This window comes from Coregonus lavaretus, assembly GCF_964263955.1.
Source record: "Coregonus lavaretus genome assembly, chromosome: 15".
Classification (NCBI taxonomy): domain Eukaryota; kingdom Metazoa; phylum Chordata; class Actinopteri; order Salmoniformes; family Salmonidae; genus Coregonus; species Coregonus lavaretus.
In genome coordinates, this window is record NC_140002.1 from 49629650 (window position 1) to 49649177 (window position 19528).

The 19528-nt window shown below is 43.5% G+C and overlaps 1 protein-coding gene across 1 annotated transcript in view; it reads left to right on the forward strand.

The window, feature by feature from the left end:
• cfap54 (cilia and flagella associated 54) overlaps positions 1-19528 on the forward strand; it is a gene marked incomplete at its 5' end in the record, with an annotated part of 138402 nt that overhangs the window by 88320 nt on the left and 30554 nt on the right. The window contains 8 exons of the mRNA XM_084178040.1: positions 6905-7111; positions 7782-7869; positions 8004-8180; positions 9380-9446; positions 9639-9824; positions 10007-10093; positions 10186-10305; positions 10423-10476. Of these exons, the coding sequence (XP_084034166.1) occupies positions 6905-7111; positions 7782-7869; positions 8004-8180; positions 9380-9446; positions 9639-9824; positions 10007-10093; positions 10186-10305; positions 10423-10476 (986 nt within the window). The remainder of the gene's footprint in view (positions 1-6904; positions 7112-7781; positions 7870-8003; positions 8181-9379; positions 9447-9638; positions 9825-10006; positions 10094-10185; positions 10306-10422; positions 10477-19528) is intronic.

The following is a 19528-nucleotide window of genomic DNA, read 5'->3' on the forward strand; positions in this document are numbered from 1 at the left end:
GAGAAAGAGAGAGACAGCAGCAACCAAGCCGACTCGCATTAGTTACCAACTTTTTGCTGCCAAAGCTAGGTTATTTATCATCCAATCTGATTACATAGTATCTGTTTTGACTGCATCAAACCGAGAAGAGAAGCTAGTTAAGCTAGCTAGCTAGCTGGGTTGGCTAATCAAATCTAGATAGGCTGCGCTTTCCCCCGTCCTGCACAATAACAACAGCAGCTCTATTCAATGTATTAAGAAACAGCCTACCTGTTGGCTCTTGGTCGTTGAAACATATCCTTCTCATTTAACTTTTAATTCCGTCATTTTAATTGCATCTTCCATTGATCACCTAACTTGCTTGCCACAACACACACAGAGCCAGAGGCTAGTGCCGCTTTGATGGCTTGGGATTGGCCGACAAAAACAAAAAGCTACACGCGCCACTCGTGAAAAACACGCGCCTCTCTCGGGTTCGTGTGGACCTGTGAAGAACCCTACTGTGTATACTTTTTCAACTGTAACCATTTGCATGAATTAACATACAGTACCAGTCAAAGGTTTGGACACACCTACTCATTCAAAGGTTTTTCTTTATTTTAACTATTTTCTACATTGTACAATAATAGTGAAGACATCAAAACTATGAAATAACTCATGGAATTGTGTAGTAACCAAAAGAGTGTTAAACAAATCAAAATATATTTTATATTTGAGATTCTTCAAATAGCCACCCTTTGCCTTGATGACAGCTTTGCACACTCTTGGCATTCTCTCAACCAGCTTCACCTGGAATGCTTTTCCAACAGTCTTGAAGGAGTTCCCACATATGCTGAGCACTTGTTGGCTGCTTTTCCTTCACTCTGCGGTCCGACTCATCCCAAACCATCTCAATTGGATTGAGGTCGGGGGATTGTGGAGGCCAAGTCATCTGATACAGCACTCCATCACTCTCCTTCTTGGTCAAATAGCCCTTACACAGCCTGGAGGTGTGTTGGGTCATTGTTTTGTTGAGAAACAAGTGATTGTCCCAGTAAGCCCAAACCAGATGGGATGGCATATCGCTGCAGAATGCTGTGGTAGCCATGCTGGTTAAATGTGCCTTGAATTCTAAATAAATCATTGACATTGTCACCAGCAAAGCACACCCACACAATCACACCTCCTCCTCCATGCTTCATGGTGGGAACGACACATGCGGAGATCATCTGTTCACCTACACTGCGTCTCATAAAGACACAGCGGTTGGAACCAAAAATCTCAAATTTGGACTCCAGACCAAAGGACAGATTTCCACCTGTCTTATGTACATTTCCCATGTTTCTTGGCCCAAGCAAGTCTCTTCTTCTTATTGGTGTCCTTTAGTAGTGGTTTCTTTGCAGCAAATCGACCATGAAGGCCTGATTCACGCAGTCTCCTCTGAACAATTGATGTTGAGATGTGTCTGTTACTTGAGCTCTGTGAAGCACTTATTTGGGCTGTAATTTCTGAGGCTGGTAACTCTAATGAACTTATCCTCTGCAGCAGAGGTAACTCTGGGTCTTCCATTCCTGTGGCGGTCCTCATGAGAGCCAGTTTATCATAGCACTTGATGGTTTTTGCGACTGCACTTGAAGAAACTTTCAAAGTTCTTGAAAGGCTAACTTTTAAACATTCAGGCTATCCTAACTTCAAATTCTTAAAAATGTTTATCAACTATATCTACACTGAGTTAAGGACTCAAAACATTAAGGACACCTGCTCTTTCCATGACATAGACTGACCAGGTGAATCCAGGTGAAAGCTATGATTCCTTATTGATGTCACTTGTTAAATCCACTTCTTTCAGTGTAGATGAAGAGGAGGAGATAGTGTATTTTAACACCAATAAACCCATTCATTTAAAAATGAATTTAGTATATGTCAATCTAGCAAACCAGGCAACTAAAAGCAACTTTCTAAACAATGTTTTGGTTCGTTTCTAGCTTGTTAGTTCAAATAATGACCATATCATTTAGCTGACAACATCTTAAATGCAGCTAATTTGTATTCATTATTACAGGAAAATAAACTCACAACAAGATAATTATTTACAAGTTAATGGCGAGCTAATTACAGAAAATAGCTTACGGTTGTGAGTGTGACGAAATAAAAGCAGGGCATTCTACCGGAGAATTTTAGAACTTGGACACTGTCTCGTTGGCCTAACATTATATCCTAATTTGACTTTGGTGCAGGTCATGTTGTTCTTCACATTACCGTCTCTGGTAAACACACTATATCAAATAAAATCTACATTTTTTTGTCACATGCACAGGATACAGAATGTGTAAACGGTACAGTGAAATGGTTACTTGGATAGTGGAGTCTTTTGTTTAGACATGTACTAAACAATGAAACATAATCCCAGCTCCTAACGTTACTACTGCATGAATCTAACTAGGTTCAATGTTAGCTAGCTAGCTAACATTAGACTATAACTAGCAATGCAAATGGATTTGAAATATAAATAATATTACTACACAGATCATACACGTAACGTTAGCTAGCCAGCCAGCCAGCAAACGTTAGCTAGCTAGCTAACGGTACGCTTTAACTTGCAATGTCAACGACTTTCTGACCAAATTAAAAAAAAAAACGTATAGTATCTGAAAATGTAGCTAGCTAGACTCTCTTACCCATATACAGTGGCTTGCGAAAGTATTCACCCCCCTTGGCATTTTTGCTATTTTGTTGCCTTACAACCTGGAATTAAAATTTATTTTGGGGGGGTTTGTATCATTTGATTTACACAACATGCCTACCATTTTGAAGATGCAAAATATTTTTTGGGGTGAAACAAACAAGAAATAAGACAAAAAAAACAGAAAACTAGAGCGTGCATAACTATTCACCCCCCAAAGTCAATACTTTGTAGAGCCACCTTTTGCAGCAATTACAGCTGCAAGTCTCTTGGGATATGTTTCTATAAGCTTGGCACATCTAGCCACTGGGATTTTTGCCCATTCTTCAAGGCAAAACTGCTCCAGCTCCTTCAAGGAGCTGCTGTACAGCAATCTTTAAGTCATACCACAGATTCTCAATTGGATTGAGGTCTGGGGTTTGACTAGGCCATTCCAAGACATTTAAATGTTTCCCCTTAAACCACTCGAGTGTTGCTTTAGCAGTATGCATAGGGTCATTGTCCTGCTGGAAGGTGAACCTCCATCCCAGTCTCAAATCTCTGGAAAACTGAAACAGGTTTCCCTCAAGAATTTCCCCGTATTTAGCGCCATCCATCATTCCTTAAATTCTGACCAGTTTCCCAGTCCCTGCCGATGAAAAACATCCCCACAGCATGATGCTGCCACCACCATGCTTCACTGTGGGTATGGTGTTCTCGGGGTGATGAGAGGTGTTGGGTTTGCGCCAGACATAGTGTTTTCCTTGATGGCCAAAAAGCTAAATTTTAGTCTCATCTGACCACAGTACCTCCCACATGCCTTTTGGCGAACAACAAACGAGTTTGCTTATTTTTTTCTTTAAGCAATGGCTTTTTTCTGGCCACTCTTCTGTAAAGCCCAGCTCTGTGGAGTGTATGGCTTAAAGTGGTCCTATGGACAGATAATCCAATCTCTTCTGTGGAGCTTTGCAGCTCCTTCAGGGTTATGTTTGGTCTCTTTGTTGCCTCTCTGATTAATGACCTCCTTGCCTGGTCCGTGAGTTTTGGTGGGCGGCCCTCTCTTGGCAGGTTTGTTGCGGTGCCATATTCTTTCCATTTTTTAATAATGGATTTAATGGTGCTCTGTGGGTAGAGCATGGCGCTTGCAACACCAGTATGCAACGCCAGTATGAAAAATTTATGCACTCACTAACTGTAAGTCACTCTGGATAAGAGCGTCTGCTAAATGACTAAAATGTAAAAATGTAAAATAACCCAACCCTGATCTGTACTTTGTCCCTGACCAGTTTGGAGAGCTCCTTTGGTCTTCATGGTGCCGCTTGCTTGGTGGTGCCCCTTGCTTAGTGGTGTTGCAGACTCTGGGGCCTTTCAGAACAGGTGTATGAGATCATGTGACACTTAGATTGCACACAGGTGGACTTTATTTAACTAATTATGTGACTTCTGAAGGTAATTGGTTGCACCAGATCGTATTTAGGGGCTTCATAGCAAAGGGGGTGAATACATATACACGCACCCCTTTTCCATTATTTATTTTTTAGAATTTTTTGAAACAAGTAATTTTTTTCATTTCATTTCACCAATTTGGACTATTTTGTGTATCTCCATTACATGAAATCCAAATAAAAATCAATTTAAATTACAGGTTGTAATGCAACAAAATAGGAAAAACGCCAAGGGGGATGAATACTTTTGCAAGGCACTGTACATGGATGAACGCTTCTCCCTCTCTGTCACGGATGCCATGGTTGCCCTTAGTTTGAAGATGTAATCCGGAGACAGGTGTTTTATACAACAGCCTTCTGTGTTCTCTTTTCCACTTCCTCCGCATTTGCAATCAAACGCCTGCATTTTCTCCATCTCCTTAAGTATCATACTCTGCTTCCACCAGGTATTCCACTGATTTGAAAACTCAGTCCTTTTTGTATTATCTTTTTTTTTAAAGCCACGTTAGAAAGAAGGACCTACACATACGAATGACCTACACATACTGAGTCTTATGTTATAGACGGAAGCATGCTACATGGCAGATCAATCCGAACTCATCTCTCGGTATGTCGAGCCCATCCATTATCTCAGCCAATCATGGCTAGCGGGAAGGTTCCTGTCTTTTTCCGTGGTTAAACCATCTAGGCTCATGATTTTACCATTTGATTCTTATTTAGAGATGGCATACGCGTTTGTTATTAAGGCACATGAAAGTTCACATATTCCAGAAGGCATTTCTGCCAAAAAACGTATTTTGATAAAAAAAAGTTTCCTGAAATGAATCACAATTGAGACATGGATTGTGTACAGTGCATTCGGAAAGTTTTCAGACACCTTCCCTTTTTCCACATTTTGTTACGTTATAGCCTTATTCTAAAATGGATAAAATAAAAACAATTAGTCATCAATCTACACACAATACCCCATATTCACAAGCAAAAACAGGTTTTTAGAAATTTTTGCAGATGCATTAAATATAAACAAAAGACATAACTTATTTACATAAGTATTCCGACCCTTTAATAGGAGACTCAAAATGTAGCTCAGGTGCATCCTGTTTCCATTGATCATCCTTGAGATGTTTCTACCTGTGGTAAATTCAATGGATTGGACATGATTTGGAAAGGCACACACCTGTCTATATAAGGTCCCACAGTTTACAGTGCATGTCAGAGCAAAAACCAAGCCATGAGGTTGAAGGAATTGTCCGTAGAACTCAGAGACAGGATTGTGTCGAGGCACAGGTCTGGGGAAGGGACCAAAACATTTCCGTGGCATTGCAGTTCCCCAAGAACACAGTGGCCTTTATCATTCTTAAATGGAAGAAGTTTGGAACCACCAAGACTCTTCCTAGAGCTGGCCGCCCGGCCAAACTGAGCAATCGGGGGAGACGGGCCTTGGTCAGGGAGGTGACCAAGAACGAGATGGTCACTCTGACAGAGCTCCAGAATTCCTCTGTGGGGATGGGAGAACCTTCCAGAAGGACAACCATCTCTGCAGCACTCCATCAATCAGGCCTTTATGGGAGTGTGGCTAGACGGAAGCCACTCCTCAGTAAAAGGCACATGAAAGCCTGCTTGCAGTTTGCCAAAAGGCACCTAAAGACTCTCAGACCATGAGAAACAAGATTCTCTGGTCTGATAAAACCAAGATTGAACTCTTTGGCCTGAATGCCAAGAGTCACGTCTGGAGGAAACCTGGCACCATCCATACGGTAAAGCATGGTGGTGGCAGCATCATGCTGTGGGGATGTTTTTCAGTGGCAGGGACTGTGAGACTAGTCAGGATCGAGGAAAATATGAACAGAGCAAAGTACAGAGAGGAGATCCTTGATGAAAACCTGCTCCAGAGCACTCAGGACCTCAGACTGGGGTGAAGGTTCAACTTCCAACAGGACAACGACCTTAAGGACACAGCCAAGACAACGCAGGAGTGGCTTCGGGTCAAGTCTGCAGAGATAAATGGGAGAAACTCCCCAAATACAGGTGTGCCAAGCTTGTAGCGTCATACCCAAGAAGACTCGAGGCTGTAATCTCTGCCAAAGGTTCTTCAACAAAGTACAGAGTAAAGGGTCTGAATACTTATGTAAATGTCATATTTCATTTTTAATTTTATTTCTAAAAACCAGTTTTTGCTTTGTCATTATGGGGTATTGTGTGTAGATTGATGAGGGGGGGGAAACAATTTAATCAATTTTAGAATAAGGCTGTAACATAACAAAAAGTGGAAAAAGTCAAGGGGTCTGAATACTTTCCGAATGCACTGTATGTGTGCCATTCAGAGGGTGAATGGGCAAGACAAAACATTTAAGTGCCTTTGAACGGGGTATGGTAGTAGTTGCCAGGCTCACTGTTTTGTGTCAAGATCTGCAATGCTGCAGGGTTTTTCATGCTCAACAGTTTCCCGTGTGTATCAAGAATGGTCCACCACACAAAGGACATCCAGCCAACTTGACACAACTGTGGGAAGCATTGGACTCAACATGGGCCAGCATCCTTTTGGAACGCTTTTGACACCTTGTAGAGTCCATGCCCCAACAAATTGAAGCTGTTCTGAGGGCAAAAGGTGGTGCAAGTCAGTATTAGGAAGGTGTCCCTAATGTTTTGTACACTCAGTGTATATAAATTAGCGTAAATTAGCGTAAATTATACACCAGGTTCTCAGCTTAGCAAATCCTAATGAAGACAATTTACAGTTGCTACACTATTTTTGTGGAAAAGTATTCTTTGTCTTAACTGATTTCACTGCATGCTTGAAACTATGCCTATGAAACTGACATCTGTGTCTTTGTGCCAGTGTTTGAGGTTCCATTCTGTAAGGAGAACAGTAGCCAGGCTCAGGGTCATGGCAGGGTGGACTTTAACGTGACGGTGTGCACTGCCCCATCCATCGGCCCTCCAGACCTGACCACTGAGGACTACAGCACCCTGAGTTCTGTCTACGGCTGCCCTCTGGCCCCCAACCAGATACACACCGTCATCAACTCCTATAGCAACTCCATACGTAAGAGACATTACCCATATATCACTTATTTTTTGCCACATTTTTGTGATATCCAATTGGTAGTTTACGACCTTGTCTCATTGCTGCAGCGGGCTCAAAGGTTGAGACATGCGTCCCCTGAAACATAACCCACAACACTGCGCTGCTTCTTAACACACTGCTCGCTTAACCCGTAAGTCAGCCATACCAATATGTCAGAGGAAACACTGTTCGACTGACGACCGAAGTCAGCTTGCAGGCATCCGACCCGTCACAAGAGTTGCTAGAGCGCGATGAGCCAAGGAAGCCCCCCAGGCCAAACCCTCCCCTAACCCGGACGACGCTGGGCCAATTGTGCGGCACCCTATGAGGCTCCTGGTCACGGCCGGCTGGGACACAGCCCCAGGCAGTAGTGGCGCCTCAGCACTGCGATGCAGTGCCTTAGACCGCTGTGCCACTAACATAGCTATAGTCAAGGTCACGCTGTTACTCTTCACCACTCTATTGCTGTTCACTAGTCTACCCGTTAGCCTCACAAAACCAGTAACTGTCATCAGACCCATATTCCACTTGTATCCGCAAAAAAATGGTTGTGATTGATCTGTCTGATTGTGCTGGATATTTGTTTCTGGGTGTGTTTAAAAAAAAAAAAAAAAAAAAAGTTTCATGATGATTTTTTACCTCAATCTAGAATACCTTCAGGCCAACAACCATGACTCTCTCAGGGTACAGGCTCTACATGACCTGGGAAACCTGCACTATTATAATGGAAACAGAAGGTAAGATAAGACCGTACTCATAATGTACAGTACTATTTGTATTGTGTTTAATTTGTATGTCTACATGATTATATATAAAATTGTTAAATACCAAAGTTTTTTCTGATTCTGTGTGATTCTGCTTGTAACCCAAGGGCAGCTCATTTCTACTGGAGCCAGGCAGTGGACTGTGCCCTGCAGAGCTCTGGGGTGCTAGACTCATGGGACGGGGTGTCGTGGGGTACAGGTTCCCTCCAACACCAACCCACCCTGAGGCAGGCTGGAGTCTGGGGCTGTCTGCAGGGAGCTTTACTGACCGCTAAGATCGCACAGTGAGTCTCTGAGTAAAGTTTGTACCAACTTTAGTAGCTAAGTACAGTATACAGTGCATTCGGAAAGTATTCAGACCCCTTGACTTTTTCCACATTTTGTTACGTTACAGCCTTATTCTAAAATTGATTAAATAAATAAAAATCCTCATCAATCAACACACAAAATAAAAAAACTGAAATACTTTATTTACATAAGTATTCAGACTATGAGACTCGAAATTGAGCTCAGGTGCATCCTGTTTCTATTGATCATCCTTGATGTTTCTACAACTTGATTGGAGTCCACCTGTGGTAAATTCAATTGATTGGACATGATTTGGGAAGGCACACACCTGTCTTTAAAAGGTCCCACAGTTGACAGTGCATGTCAGAGCAAAAACCAAGCCATGAGGTCGAAGGAATTGTCCGTAGAGCTCCGAGACAGGATTGTGTCGAGGCACAGATCTGGGGAAGGGTACCAAAACATTTCTGCAGCATTGAAGGTCCCCAAGAACACAGTGGCCTCCATCATTCTTAAATGGAAGACATTTGGAACCACCAAGACTCTTCCTAGAGCTGGCCGCCCGGCCACACTGAGCAATTGGGGGAGAAGGGCATTGGTCAGGGAGGTGACCAAGAACCCGATGATGGGAGAACCTTGCAGAAGGACAACCATCTCTGCAGCACTCCACCAATGAGGCCTTTATGGTGGAGTGGCCAGACGGAAGCCACTCCTCAGTAAAAAGCACATGACAGCCCGCTTGGAGTGTGCCGAAAGGCACCTAAAGTACTCTCAGACCAAACAAGATTCTGGTCTGATGAAACCAAGAATGAACTCTTTGGCCTGAATCCTAAACCTCACGTCTGGAGGAAACCTGGCACCATCCCTACGGTGAAGCATGTTGGTGGAAGCATCATGCTGTGGGGATGTTTTTCAGCGGCAGGTACTGAGAGACTAGTCAGGATCGAGGGAAAGATGAACGGAGCAAAGTACAGAGAGATCCTTGATGAAAGCCTGCTCCAGAGCGCTCAGGACCTCAGACTCGGGTGAAGGTTTTCAATAAACCTGTTTTTGCTTTGTCATTATGGGGTATTGTGTGTAGATTGATGAGGGGAAAAAACGATTTAATCAATTTTAGAATAAGGCTGTAACGTAACGAAATGTGGAAAAAGTCAAGGGGTCTAATGTCACCGTGACCTCATTATGTTTTGACCAACAGGTATGCCTTGACCTCTAATATCAGTCAGCGCACAAAATGCTGCCTCCTATCTGCCCAGCTTTTCAAGGTATTGTCTGTGTTTAACATGTTGTGTTTGTACTAGCACATCTTGTTCATCTAATAAACTTGATCAATACCATGATTAGTTGAATTAGATTAGTGCTTGGCTGGAACAAAAGCCTGCCCACCCTGTATGTCTCCTGGACCAGGGTGACCACCGGTGTAGTTAGTCATGTCCTGTGTGTGTCTATTCCACCAGTGTCTCCTGCGTGCCTCCCTGCCCCACCCACAGAGTGACCTGCAGTACTCATCCTATACTGTAGGAGAGGAGCTGGTTCCTGGTCTGGACCTGTTCTCTGAACCGGACCGAGGACACCTGGGAACCACTGTGTCCAGCCTGGACTTCCTCTGCCACTGGCTCTACACCTCAGGACACCATCTCACAGTACATACACAGACTGCATCTGAAATGGCTATTTTCTATTTAGTGCACTACTTATGAGGCATGACTGGCAATGTATTCTTCTTTTTGATTTTGAATTAACCAAGCATCTGACCAGGGAGTTTAGTAGCCATCTCAAGAAAGTTAGCTATTGGTTTCCATGACTCTGTGTTCTGCTGTTACAGGCCCTGCCTATGCTGGCTCTCTACCTGCATTTTGTGGGGACTGTGTGCCGAGACCCACACCTCACCATTAAAGGAAGGATACTGAAGGTTGGTATGAATACCTCAGTTACATGTGATTCCACTGTATGTACTGTGTATGTGTGTGCCCGTTAGGATATGTGTATTTCTACTGTGTGCAGGTGAAGGTGCTGACAGAGCTGGGGCAGTACTGTCAGGCCATGAAGGAGACATCCCAGATGACTCAGGGAGAGGAGATCCCACTGCCCCATGGATGTTACAGCGGCATAGAGAAACATGTGGTACTACTGACACACACACACACACACACACACACACACACACACACATTCTCACACAGTTAATACAGCATGTTCTTTGAACAGAATTTGTATATGATTGATTTTATTGATCTACAGACATTCAGAAAGTTCTTCACCAACAAGTCTCTCATGGACTCTGCAAACATGCAGGTAGGGTAAGGTTGTAGTAAAAAAATGTGTTATAAAAAAACATATTTTTTAAACAGTTTTCATTGTATGGCTCTAACATTGTGTGTGACTGTGTATCTGTGCCCTGTGTTCTGTACTGTGTGTGACTTTAGTGTATCTAATGGTAGTGAGTAGTAGGGGTGTAACGGTACACATGTAATATCCTGTTAAAACCCCCTAGAGTCGATGTCCGCGCCCCCCCGTGGAAATCTAATTAGCATAATTTAACAAATCCCCATACAAATCTGTTAGTTTAAGCTATAGATATTTGTTTTTTTGCTCTGGATGCGTCTCAATCCACCGCATCTGCCAATGTCGCACTTACGCATCTGCGGTGAAAGGTGACAGAGCCAAAGACGTGTTTATCAGGCCATGAGACATCCCGAAAATCGGTCTTCTCACATAATCGTCTGTAGCTTCTGAACGGTTTGGCCTACAAACTATGACCCACTATGGAAAGATGAGACTCTCATGAACACGATGGTGTTCTCCGTTTTGCTCTTCGACCACCACAAGCGTCTTGGGACTCGTCTGAAGTCGGTACAGCAAATCTGCCAATTTCTGTGTGTAGCGTCCCAACTAAAATGACCCCTCTGTGGAAAAGCGAGACTCTCACAAACACGTAGAGTACCAGTCAAAAGTTTGGACACACCTACTCATTCCAGGGTTTTTCTTTATTTTTACTATTTTCTACATTGTAGAATAATAGTGAAGCCATCAAAACTATGAAATAACACATATGGAATCATTAGTCTCCCGAGTGGCGCAGTGGTCTAAGGCACTGCATCGCAGTGCTAGCTGTGCCACTAGAGATCCTGGTTCGAATCCAGGCTCTGTCGTAGCCGGCCGCGACCGGGAGACCCATGGGGCGGCGCACAATTGGCTCAGCGTCGTCCAGGGTAGGGGAGGGAATGACCGGCAGGGATGTAGCTCAGTTGGTAGAATATGGCGTTTGCAACGCCAGGGATGTGGGTTCGATTCCCATGGGGGGCCAGTATAAAAAAATGATGTATGCACTCACTAACTGTAAGTCGCTCTGGATAAGAGCGTCTACTAAATGACTAAAATGTAAATGTATTAACCAAAAAAGTGTTAAACAAATCAAAATATATTTTATATTTGAGATTCTTCAAAGTACCACCCTTTGCCTTAATGACAGCTTTGCACACTCTTGGCATTCTCTCAACCAGCTTCATGAGGTAGTCACCTGGAATGCAATTCAATTAACAGGTGTGCCTTGTTAAAAGTTGATTTGTGGAATTTCTTTCCTTCTTAATGCGTTTGAGCCAATCAGTTGTGTTGTGACAAGGTAAGGGTGGTATACAGAAGATAGCCCTATTTGGTGAAAGACCAAGTCCATATTATGGCAAGAACAGCTCGAATAAGCAAAGAGAAACGACAGTCCATCATTACTTTAAGACATGAAGGTCAGTCAATCAGGAACATTTCAAGAACTTTGAACGTTTCTACAAGTGCGGTCACAAAAACCATCAAGTGTTATGATGAAACTGGCTCTCATGAGGACCGCCACAGGAATGGAAGACCCAGAGTTACCTCTGCTGCAGAGGATAAGTTCATTAGAGTTAACTAAATAAATACTTCACAGAGTTCAAGTAACAGACAGATCTCAACATTGACTGTTCAGAGGAGACTGCGTGAATCAGGCCTTCATGGTTGAATTACTGCAAAGAAACCACTACTAAAGGACAACAATAAGATGAAGAGACTTGCTTGGGCCAAGAAACACGAGCAATGGACATAAGACCAGTGGAAATCTGTCCTTTGGTCTGATGAGTCCAGATTTGAGTTTTTTGGTTCCAACCGCCGTGTCTTTGTGAGACAGAGTAGGTGAACGGATAATGTCTGCATGTGTCGTTCCCACCGTGAAACATGGAGGAGGAGGTGTGATGGTGTAGGGGTGCTTTGCTGGTGACACTGTCAATGATTTGTTTAGAATTCAAGGCACACTTAACCCGCATGGCTACCACAGCATTCTGCAGCGATACACCATCCCATCTGGTTCGGGCTTAGTGGGACTATCATTTGTTTTTCAACAGGACAATGACCCAACACACCTCCAGGCTGTGTAAGGGCTATTTGACCAAGAAGGAGAGTGATTGAGTGTTGCATCAGAAAACCTGGCCTCCACAATCACCCGACCTCAACCCAATTGAGATGGTTTGGGATGAGTTGGACCGCAGAGTGAAGGAAAAGCAGCCAACAAGTACTCAGCATATGTGGGAACTCCTTCAAGACTGTTGGAAAAGCATTCCATGTGAAGCTAGTTGAGAGAATGCCAAGAGTGTGCAAAGAATCTCAAATATAAAATATATTTTGATTTGTTTAACACTTTTTGGGTTACTACATGATTCCATATGTGTTATTTCATGGTTTTGATGTCTTCACTATTATTCTACAATGTAGAAAATACACTGCTCAAAAAAATAAAGGGAACACTAAAATAACACATCCTAGATCTGAATGAATGCAATAATCTTATTAAATACTTTTTTCTTTACATAGTTGAATGTGCTGACAACAAAATCACACAAAAATGATCAATGAAAATCAAATGTATCAACCCATGGCGGTCTGGATTTGGAGTCACACTCAAAATTAAAGTGGAAAACCACACTACAGGCTGATCCAACTTTGATGTAATGTCCTTAAAACAAGTCAAAATGAGGCTCAGTAGTGTGTGTGACCTCCACGTGCCTGTATGACCTCCCTACAACGCCTGGGCATGCTCCTGATGAGGTGGCGGATGGTCTCCTGAGGGATCTCCTCCCAGACCTGTCTGTGGTACAACGTGGCGTAGTTGGATAGAGCGAGATATGATGTCCTCAATTGGATTCAGGTCTGGGGAACGGGCGGGCCAGTCCATAGCATCAATGCCTGACACACTCCAGCCACATGAGGTCTAGCATTGTCTTGCATTAGGAGGAACCCAGGGCCAACCGCACCAGCATATGGTCTCACAAGGGGTCTGAGGATCTCATCTCGGTACCTAATGGCAGTCAGGCTACCTCTGGCGAGCACATGGAGGGCTGTGCGGCCCCCCAAAGAAATGCCACCCCACACCATGACTGACCCACCGCCAAACCGGTCATGCTGGAGGATGTTGCAGGCAGCAGAATGTTCTCCACGGCGTCTCCAGACTCTGTCACGTCTGTCACTTGTGCTCAGTGTGAACCTGCTTTCATCTGTGAAGAGCACAGGGCGCCAGTGGCGAATTTGCCAATCTTGGTGTTCTCTGGCAAATGCCAAACGTTCTGCACGGTGTTGAGCTGTAAGCACAACCCCCACCTGTGGACGTCGGGCCCTCATACCACCCTCATGGAGTCTGTTTCTGACCGTTTGAGCAGACACATGCACATTTGTGGCCTGCTGGAGGTCATTTTGCAGGGCTCTGGCAGTGCTCCTCCTGCTCCTCCTTGCACAAAGGCGGAGGTAGCGGTCCTGCTGCTGGGTTGTTGCCCTCCTACGGCCTCCTCCACATCTCCTGATGTACTGGCCTGTCTCCTGGTAGCGCCTACATGCTCTGGACACTACGCTGACAGACACAGCAAACCTTCTTGCCACAGCTCGCATTGATGTGCCATCCTGGATGAGCTGCACTACCTGAGCCACTTGTGTGGGTTGTAGACTCCGTCTCATGCTACCACTAGAGTAAAAGCACCGCCAGCATTCAAAAGTGACCAAAACATAAGCCAAGAAGCATAGGAACTGAGAAGTGGTCTGTGGTCACCACCTGCAGAACCACTCCTTTATTGGGGGTGTCTTGCTAATTGCCTATAATTTCCACCTGTTGCCTATTTCATTTGCACAACAGCATGTGAAATTGATTGTCAATCAGTGTTGCTTCCTAAGTGGACAGTTTGATTTCACAGAAGTGTGATTGACTTGGAGTTACATTGTGTTGTTTAAGTGTTCCCTTTATTTTTTTGAGCAGTGTAGTAAAAATAAAGAAAAACCCTTGAATGAGTAGGTGTGTCCAAACTTTTGACTTGTACTGTACATGTTGGTTGTTTTGCTCTAGGACGCTCACAGGCCTCACAAGACTCGCCTGAAGGTCCTCCGGTACCAGTTAAAAAAATGTATGAAAGTATACAGTGCATTCGGAAATTATTCAGACCCGTTGACTTTTTCCACATTTTGTTACGTTACATGCTTATTCTAAAATTGATTAAATTGTTTTTTCCCCTCATCAAACTACACACAATACCCCATAATGACAAAGCAAAAACAGGTTTTTAGAAAGGTTTGCAAATTTATTAAAAATAAAAAACAGAAATACCTTATTCACATAAGTATTCAGACCCTTTGCTATGAGACTCGAAATTGAGCTCAGGTGCATCCTGTTTCCATTGATCAATCCCTGAGATGTTTCTACAACTTGATTGGAGTTCACCTGAGGTAAATTCAAATGATTGGACATTATTTGGAAAGGTACACACCTGTCTAAATAAGGTCCCACAGTTGACAGGGCATGTCAGAGCAAAAACCAAGCCATGAGGTCGAAGGAATTGTCCGTAGAGCACCGAGACAGGATTGTGTCGAGGCCCTGATCTAGGGAAGTGTACCAAAACATTTCTGCAGCGTTGAAGATCCCCAAGAACACAGTGGCCTCCATCATTCTTAAATTGAAGAATTTTAGAACCACCAAGACTCTTACTACAGCTGGCCGCCCGGCCAAACTGAGCAATCGGGGGAGAAGGTACTTGGTCAGGAAGGTGAACAAGAACACGATGGTCACTCTGACAGAGCTCTAGAGTTCCTCTGTGGAGATGGGAGAAGCTTCCAGAAGGACAACCATCTCTGCAGCACTCCACCAATCAGGCCTTTATGGGAGAGTGGTCAAACGGAAGCCACTCCTCAGTAAAAGGCACATGACAGCCCGCTTGCAGTTTGCCAAAAGGCACCTAAAGACTCTCAGACCATGAGAAACAAGATTCTCTGGTCTGATGAAACCAAGATTGAATTCTTTGGCCTGAATGCCAAGCCTCACGTCTGGAGGAAACCTGGCACCATCCCTACGGTGAAGCATGGTGGTGGCAGCATCAGGCTGTGGGGGATGTTTTTCAGCAGCAGGGACTGGGAGACTAGTCAGGGTCGAGGAAAAGATGAATGGCACAAAGTACAGAGCGATCCTTGAGAAAACCTGCTCCAGAGCACTCAGGTCCTCAGACTGGGGTGAAGGTTCATCTTCCAAGAGGACAACGACCCTAAGCACACAGCCAAGACAACGCTGGAGTGGCTTCGGGTCAAGTCTCTGAATGTCCTTGAGTGGCCCAGCCAGAGTCCGGACGTGAACCCGATCGAACATCTCTGGAGAGACCTGAAAATAGCTGTGCAGCGATGCTCCCCATCCAACCTGACAGAGCTTGAGGGGATTTGCAGAGAAGAATGGGGGAAACTCCCCAAATACAGGTGTGCCAAGCTTGTAACTTCATACCCAAGAAGACTCAAGGCTGTAATCACTGCCAAAGGTGCTTCAATAAAGTACTGAGAAAAGGGTCTGAATACTTATGTAAATGTGATATTTCAGTTTTTTATTTTTAATACATTTGCAAAAATGTCTAAAAAACTGTTTTTGCTTCGTCATTATGGGGTATTGTGTGTAGGGGTCTGAATACTTTCTGAATGCACTGTATATGGAGACAGTTTAGTGCCCAAAATAAGGAGTTAAATACATGTTTAAAAAAATAGCTTATGTTTCATAGAACAAACTCACTTTGGATTTTTTTGGGGACTATCTGTTGTTCTATGTAGTGAATCTGTTATTCAATGCGTTTGTATGGGCTAATAGCAGTAAGGCATTTTTGTATATATATTTTTTTATACTTGAAGGGGTCTTAAAATTCCAAATCAAATAGCTAAATGATCATTGCTATGACCTTCTTAAAACAATTCCATATAGCTTAGTAGAACCCTTCCCGCTGAAGTCGGAAGTTTACATATACCTTAGCCAAATACATTTAAACTCAGTTTTTCACAATTCCTGACATTTAATCCTAGTAAAAATTCCCTGTCTTAGGTCAGTCAGGATCACTACTTTATTTTAAGAATGCGAAATGTCAGAATAATAGTACAGAGAATGATTTCTTTCAGCTTTTATTTATTTCATCACATTCCCAGTGGGTCAGAAGTTTACATACACTCAATTAGTATTTGGTAGCATTGCCTTTAAATTATTTAACTTGGGTCAAACGTTTCGGGTAGCCTTCCACAAGCTTCCCACGATAAGTTGGGTGAATTTTGGCCCATTCCTCCTGATAGAGCTGGTGTAACTGAGTCAGGTTTGTAGGCCTCCTTGCACTCACATGCCTTTTCACTTCTGCCCACAAATGTTCTATAGGATTGAGGTCAGGGCTTTGTGATGGCCACTCCAATACCTTGACTTTGTTGTCCTTAAGCCATTTTGCCACAACTTTGGAAGTATGCTTGGGGTCATTGTCCATTTAGAAGACCCATTTGCGACCAAGCTTTAACTTCCTGACTGATGTTTTGAGATGTTTCTTCAATATATCCACATAATTTTCCTTCCTCATGATGCCATTTATTTTGTGAAGTGCACCAGTCCCTCCTGCAGCAAAGGTCCCCCACAGCATTTTGCTGCCACCCCCGTGCTTCACGGTTGGGATGGTGTTCTTCGGCTGGCAAGCACCCCCTTTTTCCTCCAAACATAACGATGGTCATAATGGCCAAATATGTGCAGTTGCAAACCGTAGACTGTCTTTTTTATGGCGGTTTTGGAGCAGTGGCTTCTTCCTTGCTGAGCAGCCTTTCAGGTTATGTCATTATACAGTGAGGAAAAAAAGTATTTGATCCCCTGCTGATTTTGTACGTTTGCCCACTGACAAAGAAATGATCAGTCTATAATTTTAATGACAAGTTTATTTGAACAGTGAGAGACAGAATAACAACAAACAAAATCCAGAAAAACGCATGTCAAAAATGTTATAAATTGATTTGCATTTTAATGAGGGAAATAAGTATTTGACCCCCTCTCAATCAGAAAGATTTATGGCTCCCAGGTGTCTTTTATACAGGTAACGAGCTGAGATTAGGAGCACACTCTTAAAGGGAGTGCTCCTAATCTCAGCTTGTTACCTGTATAAAAGACTCCTGTCCACAGAAGCAATCAATCAATCAGATTCCAAACTCTCCACCATGGCCAAGACCAAAGAGCTCTCCAAAGATGTCAGGGACAAGATTGTAGACCTACACAAGGCTGGAATGGGCTACAAGACCATCGCCAAGCAGCTTGGTGAGAAGGTGACAACAGTTGGTGCGATTATTCGCAAATGGAAGAAACACAAAATAACTGTCAATCTCCCTCAGCCTGGGGCTCCATGCAAGATCTCACCTCGTGGAGATCTTGTCAATGATCTCAAGGCAGCTGGGACCATAGTCACCAAGAAAACAATTGGTAACACACTACGCCGTGAAGGACTGAAATCCTGCAGTTCCCGCAAGGTCCCCCTGCTCAAGAAAGCACATATACAGGCCCGTCTGAAGTTTGCCAATGAACATCTGAATGATTCAGAGGAGAACTGGGTGAAAGTGTGGTCAGATGAGACCAAAATCAAGCTCTTTGGCATCAACTCAACTCGCCGTGTTTGGAGGAGAAGGAATGCTGCCTATGACCCCAAGAACACCATCTCCACCGTCAAACATGGAGGTGGAAACATTATGCTTTGGGGGTGTTTTTCTGCTAAGGGGACAGGACAACTTCACCGCATCAAAGGGACGATGGACGGGGCCATGTACCGTCAAATCTTGGGTGAGAACCTCCTTCCCTCAGCCAGGGCATTGAAAATGGGTCGTGGATGGGTATTCCAGCATGACAATGACCCAAAACACACGGCCAAGGCAACAAAGGAGTGGCTCAATAAAGAAGCACATTAAGGTCCTGGAGTGGCCTAGCCAGTTTCCAGACCTTAATCCCATAGAAAATCTGTGGAGGGAGCTGAAGGTTCGAGTTGCCAAACGTCAGCCTCGAAACCTTAATGACTTAGAGAAGATCTGCAACAAAATCCATTTTTTTAAATATTTTTTTTTACAAAATCCCTCCTGAGATGTGTGCAAACCTGGTGGCCAACTACAAGAAATGTCTGACCTCTGTGATTGCCAACAAGGGTTTTGCCACCAAGTACTAAGTCATGTTTTGCAGAGGGGTCAAATACTTATTTCCCTCATTAAAATGCAAATCAATTTATAACATTTTCGACATGCGTTTTTCTGGATTTTTTTGTTGTTATTCTGTCTCTCACTGTTCAAATAAACCTACCATTGAAATTATAGACTGATCATTTCTTTGTCAGTGGGCAAACGTACAAAATCAGCAGGGGATCAAATACTTTTTTCCCTCACTGTAGGACTCGTTTTACTGTGGATATAGATACTTTTGTACCTGTTTTCCCCAGCATCTTCACAAGGTCCTTTGCTGTTGTTCTGGGATTGATTTGCACTTTTCGCACCAAAGTACGTTCATCTCTAGGAGACAGAACGCGTCTCCTTCCTGAGCGGTATGATGGCTGCGTGGTCCCATGGTGTTTATACTTGCGTACTATTGTTTGTACAGATGAATGTTGTACCTTCAGGCATTTGGAAATTGCTCCCAAGGATGAACCAGACTTGTGGAGGTCTACAATGTTTTTTCTGAGGTCTTGGCTGATTTCTTTTGATTTTCCCATGATGTCAAGCAAAGAGGCACTGAGTTTGAAGATAGGCCTTGAAATACATCCACAGGTACACCTCCAATTGACTCAAATGATGTCAATTAGCCTATCAGAAGCTTCTAAAGCCATGACATCATTTTCTGGAATTTTCCAAGCTGTTTAAAGGCACAGTCAACTTAGCGTATGTAAACTTCTGACCCACTGGATTTGTGATACAGTGAATTATAAGTGAAATAATCTGTCTGTAAACAATTGTTGGAAAAATGACTTGTGTCATACACAAAGTAGATGTCCTAACCGACTTGCCAAAACTATAGTTTGTTAACAAGAAATTTGTGGAGTGGTTGAAA